General features: G+C 34.7%; 1 protein-coding gene across 2 annotated transcripts in view; it reads right to left on the minus strand.

Annotated features, from left to right (window-relative positions):
• Nucleotides 1–7301, minus strand: part of Aplf (aprataxin and PNKP like factor) — a 132688-nt gene that overhangs the window by 36126 nt on the left and 89261 nt on the right. For both annotated transcript variants that reach the window (XM_023720889.1, XM_023720888.1), the window contains exon 8: nt 4970–5095. In XM_023720889.1, the coding sequence (XP_023576657.1) occupies nt 4970–5095 (126 nt within the window). The remainder of the gene's footprint in view (nt 1–4969; nt 5096–7301) is intronic.

Genomic DNA, 7301 nt, shown 5'->3' on the forward strand with positions numbered 1-7301 from the left:
GAATAATATATGCAGTGTATTATTTGTTGAAACTGTACTTCCGATTTGATTTGAAACTGTCTCATTGCTATATGTTTATCAATAAAACTGTAGAAAAAAAAATTGATTGATAAAAAGAAGCAAAATATAAAAAATAACACTATAAGAGAATTTGAGTATTTGACAGAATATTAAATGATATTGTTTTTAATAATATTAAAATCTGTTTTTGGAGAATATTTTTAGAAAAACATGCTGAGATAACTATGGATAAAATAGGATGAAAAGACAGAACCTTAAAGACTTATTTCAAAATAATATAAACACAAGAATAGCAACTGGTAAGGGGGACATGAAGTAATAATCACGAGGTGCCGTGGCCCAACCGTAAAACCTGGATGATGCCTTCATCAGAACTATGAGAGCCCTTCCTGGTCCTCACCTCAGGCCCAGAAGTTTGTATTTGTAATCCTGAGGAAAAGTTACTGGGATGCCATCAAGTTAATTCCAATCTACCACTTCCCATGCAACCTCCGGCAAGAATAAAGACTCTAACACATATCTGTAGTTCCGGGGAGGCAAGGGGTCCTAAGTCCAGCCATGATGATGGCTATCTGGAACAAAGGCCTCGACCCAGGGCCAAACCCATTTTATTCATTTGTGAAGAAAAAGTGGCTTAAGGATGAGTGACTGTGAGAACGGAGGAGGCGAGTGAGTGCCATGAGCTGGGCTAGGTAGGAGGCCTTACGCAGAGTGGGATAATTGAGCTAGGACCTAATGTTTGGGGTCAGAGCTTCAGCTCTGCAGTGTATCCTTTCAAGCCCCAGGAAGTCATAGCCTCTATCGCAAAGCCCGATCCCAGCCCACGGTGTGGGGCACTGGCTCTGTCCTGTCTCGACCCAGCTCATGCTAGAGAGCAGAAGGTGGGGGTTCCAGGGAATGAGTCAGCTGTCTTCAGAGACTGCCACCAGCACCTCAGCTAGACTCATATGCACTGCCCAAGGCCAGCTGAAGAGATGAGAAGCCCTCCCCAGCTCTATGCAAGGCAACAGCGTCAGGCTCAGCCAGACTGCGCCTCTTCCAAGGAGAATCACACAGACGGTCCTCCACAAGAACTTATTCTATATTCTTTCTACTTGCGTATATAAAGTTCTCCATTATGGAAGTTGTATAATAAAAGGTGTATCACCATAGGACTATAAATTCCGACATGAGCAGTAAAACACTGTTGTATTCCAAAACTACAAACACATAAGATATATTCTACAAATATATCTCCACACTTCTAGCAGTACTTGTCTTTCATAAGTCTTTGGCAAATATTTTTAAAGGAATAAATGAGAAAAAAGAAAGTAATTTCAAGGTAATATATGTGTATGTGTATAATTGCTCTGATTATTAATGATGCTCCATATTTTTTCACATGTTTGTTTACCATTTGGGTTTTCTTTAGGAAGAAAAGCTTCTCACTAACCAAAAAGCAATGATTATTTAAGGTATCTTTTCATGTGTCTGGATATACATATTCTACTGTCAGAACTGTGAGCTGCAATCAGTAATCTCACTTTGTGGTTTTTCACTCTCAATACCGTCTAATGGTAGATTAAAATATTTTCATTTGATATAGTCAAATAATGAAGTAGTCTATTTTAATTATTGCATTCCCTATCTTGTTTTAGGAAACAATCCCTGCTCCAGATCCATGAAACACTCCCTTTTTATTTATCATTAGAGCTGTATCAATTTGTTTCTGGATCTATTCAGTATTTCTTTCTACCTTATTTTTATGTCCACACTAAAATTACTATAAGGTACAACAAGTCATGCTACCTGCTCTTTATTATCTAGGGTTAGAATAACTATTTCTGATCTTCTACATATCCATATGAATTTTAGAACCACACTACACAAAGTACTGTGATTTTGAATGGATCTGCACAAAAATCATTTGAGGAAATTTGACATGTTAGGAATACTGACTTACTCAACAATGAACATTTCCATCTTTATGATTACTTAGATCTTTCTGAAAAAATTTTTCTCTAAGTTTTCTCCACAAAGTTTTTTATGCTTTTTATTATATTTATATTCCTAAGAACTTGATACTTGAGATGCTGTGATACATATTATCTTTACAGGTTTTTTATTTTCTAATTGGTTGGCACTGAAGTATAGAAATAGAATTGATTTTGTATATTGATTTCTGTATCCAGAAACTTTGCTAAGCACTTATTAATATTTATAACTCATCAGTAAGCTGTTTTGTATTTCTTATGTATACAATGTCATTTGTGATCACTGGTTTATTTTCCTTTTCAATCTTTAGCTATTTTCCTTTTCTTATTTTACTATACTGCTCTGAATCTCCATTACACTAACTCAAGTACTAGTAATAAAAGCAATACTATCCCATTTCTGATTCCAGAAAGGAAATTTTTAATTTTCCTAGTACATTTGCTAAAAGTTTTTTGTAGGTATCCTTCTTATTAAAGACATGCTCTTCTAAACCTATTTTGTAGTAAATTTTTATCATAAGTTAATGCTGATTTTTGTCAGGTTTTTCAGCTATCTATTGGCTAGATAACTTTTATGTTTATTCTGATGGCATGACAAATTATATTATTTTAATATAAAATAAAACCAGCATTTCCAAGATAAACCCCATTTGGTCATATTATATTTTCCTTTTTATTTATTGCTTGATTCATACTTAGTATTTTCTCAGAATACTTTTTAGATACCAAGAATCAAACTCATGACCTTGCACTTGGCAGACAGGTGCTGTGCCACTGAGCTATAACCCCAACCCAAATATATTAAGTTTTTAGCTATATTCAAAAGTAAGTTTGTTTTGTAATTTTGCATCCTTGTGCTATTCTTGCTAGATATTGGTATCAACTCATAAAATGAGTTCGGGATTATATTTTCTTTGGAATAGTTCATGTAAAGCTTGAGTTTCTTTATATATTTGGTAGAATTTGCCAGTAAAATAAAATAATCTATAATTTCTTTGGAGAGCTTTTAATTGTTAACTTTCTCTAATGGTACAGGATTTTTTCATTTCTGATTTCCTGGATATCTCTTTGAATCTGTTTCATTCATTCTATTTATTTCCAATATTGTTTATTCAATGTTTCCATCGTTCTTCTATGCTCCTCTATTTTTTTATCAATGTCTTCTTTAAATATGCTCAGCAATGTTTTTCATTATGGTTACTTCTTTACCTGAGAGATTATTTCTGATCTGATTTCCTCTATACCAACCTAGAGTTGTTTCTTTACTTCAGTTGCAATGATTTCAGAGATTTCAGGTGTGTGACTCCTAATTTCTTCTATGCTGATGTCCCCTGGACTTGTTCTGGGTGGATTGGGGCCTGAGATTGCATTTTGCTCCTTTGTCTTGTCATTTTCTATCTTAGAAAGAACTCTATTTTGATTTCTGGGATAATCCTTGTAAAATTCTGATAGTAGGTAGCTACTTTACTACTATCAAGGCTACTTTAGGAAAAGCCTATACTTCAGGACTATCTTCTGTGTGTCGGAGATTCTTGGTTTGTGTCTGTCCTGAGATCCTGCCTTCTCAATTAATTGAGAGGGGGATATTGTCCTCCATTTGTACGTGTAGAACTTCACTGAGATTAGTATCTCAGTGCTTCCCAATATTGTAATCCAAGGTAGAGTAAGTGGTTAAAACCGATACGATAACCTAGCTACAGTAGTACAATTAGCAAAAATAATAACATCAAGCAAAATTGTGAAATGACAAACTTTGGCAACTATTGATTTTGTACTTCAGACTATAGGAGCAAAGTCTATAGACACATAACAGAATAAATCATGAATTGGGAGTTTCTATGCAGTGTTTTCCCTTGTTAGAGTACACTTACCTTGTGCTCCTCTAACCAGACCCATTGCCAGGTTCCAGGTGCTTCACTTCACGTGGGTGGATGGGCCAGACACCTGTATTCCTCTGGCCAGGCTAGTTACCCAGAGTCCTGAGCATTTCTGCACTGATTGCTGGTCCCCACAGTACAGTAGAATGGTCTGGGTATCTAGACTCCTCCAGCCAAGCTAGTTGCCCAGAGTTCTGAGCACATCAGCACCAGTCCTCACAGTGCAGAGAATCCATTAATTGACTCTTAAGTATTGCATTATTTTTAATGCTATTGAAAAGTTGTGGTTCCCCTATTTCTGAGTTTGCTATCATATACAAGAACACTATTGTTTTGAGTGTTGGCTTTATATCCTACTACATGACCAAATTTAGTTATTAATTCTAGAAGTCTTTTGGGAGAGTTTTTAGGATCTTCTATGTACAGAATGATGTCATCTGCAAATAGTGGTAATTTAACTTCTCCCTTTACTATCTTTATTCCTTTTATTTCTTGTCTAATTGCTCTGGCTAGTGTTTCTAGAATATTAAAATTGCAGATGCCAAGGATTGATGTTCTTACTTTCAAAATATTTGCTCCCTGGAGGTGGAGACATTCTGGTAAAGAAATAAATACATTCTTAAGAAATGAGTTTTACTTTGTGTGTAATACAGAGGAAGCCAATATGCTATGGAAGCATGAGGAGAGATAGTCTTACTCTTCCTTTATAACCTAGCGTTATAAAATGGTAAAATAGTAAGAAAAGAGAAAGCAGAGAAGATAAGGATAGTATTCTGAATGGATTTACACATCACACTTAGGAATCTCAATACAGTATAAGTGTGGTAGCATCACAAGCTTTAAATTACCTGATTTGTGCACGTTAGGAAGTTAGAAATGAAGAAAAATGCAGAGTACTTACAGAATTAATAATGTCAACAATTTAGAGTTATAAAAAGAACCACAATCCTACCTTTTAGCAAAATACAAATTTTCAGCCCATGAAAGTCTAAAAACCACACTACAGGTCTGAGACGAAAAGCAGGTCATGCTTGCTCCCAAATAAATATGCCAGGGTAAGGAAGAAGACAGCACAGACAAGTACTGCAATCTCCATACCTGTAACAAGAGGCCCCATAGGGACACTCTGGTCGCTCATCAGTCTCATCTTGACCCGTGACCCGCACACCTCCGTAGTCACTATCACCAGGGTGGCTAAAGTGCTGAAAATGGACAGGATTCCTTCTATAAGGGCGACAAATATATCGTCAGGAAAAAAAATTAATAGGACATCCTAGAATTTTAGTGAATATAACACTAAACAATACACGATGATGATTGTAGGACATGAACCAACTTGCTGACAACATAAACATAGATGATATTAATATGGCATGTTAGTGATATAAAGTTGATATCTAGTCAGTTCAGGATTCTTATCAAAATAATGAATTTCTGGTGTTACATGACAGGTTAGGACTATCAAAGGATAAATTTCAAACATTTCTTTTCACAGCACATATAGGTATATAATAAGTATATAACATAACTTTCCTAAGTATACAGTCTTTAAAGATTTAATAAATACATCTACTTACTTTTGGCTAGGAGTTTTTAAAAAATATTTCCAACATTATGTGAAGTCCTCATGTCCCGCCACTTTACAATGTAAAGACCACCATCTTGACTTCTAAATGTGTTTTCCAAACTCTTATCTCAGGCCTCTTTGATACTTTTACAAATTACTAAAATTTGAGAGAGCTCTTGTTCATGAAGATTATTTATCTTATTAGAAAGTTTCATGCTATTGTGTCTTTTTTGGGAAGAATCTTTTCCTTTGTGTCTTGTAGTTTGAGTAATTGCTTTGAAGATGATACAGTGTACAAACAATTCCTATCTCTTACTGTTTTGTTATAAAACTTAGTTTTTCATAAAATAAAATAAAAATGAGAAACTACAAAAATATATTTATTTCTTGAAAAATAATTAAATCCTTTTACATGTTACCACAAATAACATGTCGTAACTATCCTCCAAGAAAAATATTTGTGGAGACACATGCCTGATTAAGAAAACATACCTGCCTTCTGCCTTGCTCCTATTGTGAAAAATTGGTTTTACCCAGATGTGTACTTAGGAACTTCCAGCAGTCTCTGGAAGACACTTCCATGAAGTGATATAGAAGATTAGTATCATTTTTTTTTAACTTAACTAGAAATGTTTAATACATACTTTGAGTCTAATTTTTCTATCTGTGTGGTGAATCCCTATTGCTGCATTGTAATAGTACATTTTCCTTACTGTATTACTCCAGTTTATACACCTGTTATAGCTTATCCATTTTGCTCTTAATAAAATTTTGCATTATTTAGGCTGCTAATTTTATAAATGATGCTGCCGCCACCATTCTGGTATAAGTCTTTTTGGTACACACAGATAGACATTTCATGAGGACATGTTAGGAGTGGTTACGGAGTACAAGTATGCTCAGGTTTGATCAGGATTGCCAAATTTACAAAATGATTATTAATTTCATCTCCACTAACAACTATTAGAGTAACAAATATTCAAGAATCTCATCATCATTTAGTATTGCCAGTTTTTTGTTGTGTTTTTGTCATAGTATTTAAAGCACTCCAAACAGCAGACCAAATCTGGCCTGTTGCCTTGTTTAAAAATTGTGGTCAGTAACCCATAACAAAAGTTACCATCTTAACCACTACAAGTGTTCAGTTAACTAGTGTGAAGTATATTTGCATCACATACAGCCAACTGCCCCACTTTTTCCACCTTGCAAAATTGAAATTCAAATCCATTAAAATATAACTTACCATCTCTATTCCTGACCCTGGCAACTGTTATTCTAACTTCTATGAATTGGACTATTCTATTTCATATAAGTGGAATCATAAAGTATTTATCATTTTGGCTAGTTTGCTTGCCACATTATCAAAGTTCTTCCTTAATGAAGCATGTGTCTGAATTTTCACCTATTTGAAGGCTAGATAGAAATTCCCTTCTAAGTGCACATAACATTTTATCCACTTATCACTGAAACACACTTAGGTTCATTCTACTGACTGACCACTGTGAATAGTGCTGCTGTGAACCTGGGTGAGCAGACAGTGCTTTTTGATATTCTGCTTTTATTCTTTTGGATATCCAGCATACTGTATTTTATCATACATTACTTCTCTTTTTAATTTTTTAAGGAAAGTTCTACTGTTATCCACAGTGGCTGCATCATTTTACATTCCCACCAAAGATGCACTGAGAGTTTTACTTCTTCAGATTCATTATGCCCTGCTTGGACTTTTTTTCACAGTAGCAGCCCTAAAAGATGTGAGATGATGTCTCATGTGATTTTCATTTGCCTAATGATAAGCAATGTTAACCAACTTTTTATATGTTCCTGAATGGATGGAGAGAGATAGATAGATAGATAGATAGA

The sequence above is a fragment of the Octodon degus genome, unplaced genomic scaffold (genome assembly GCF_000260255.1).
Source record: "Octodon degus isolate 3935 unplaced genomic scaffold, OctDeg1.0 scaffold00078, whole genome shotgun sequence".
NCBI lineage: Eukaryota > Metazoa > Chordata > Mammalia > Rodentia > Octodontidae > Octodon > Octodon degus.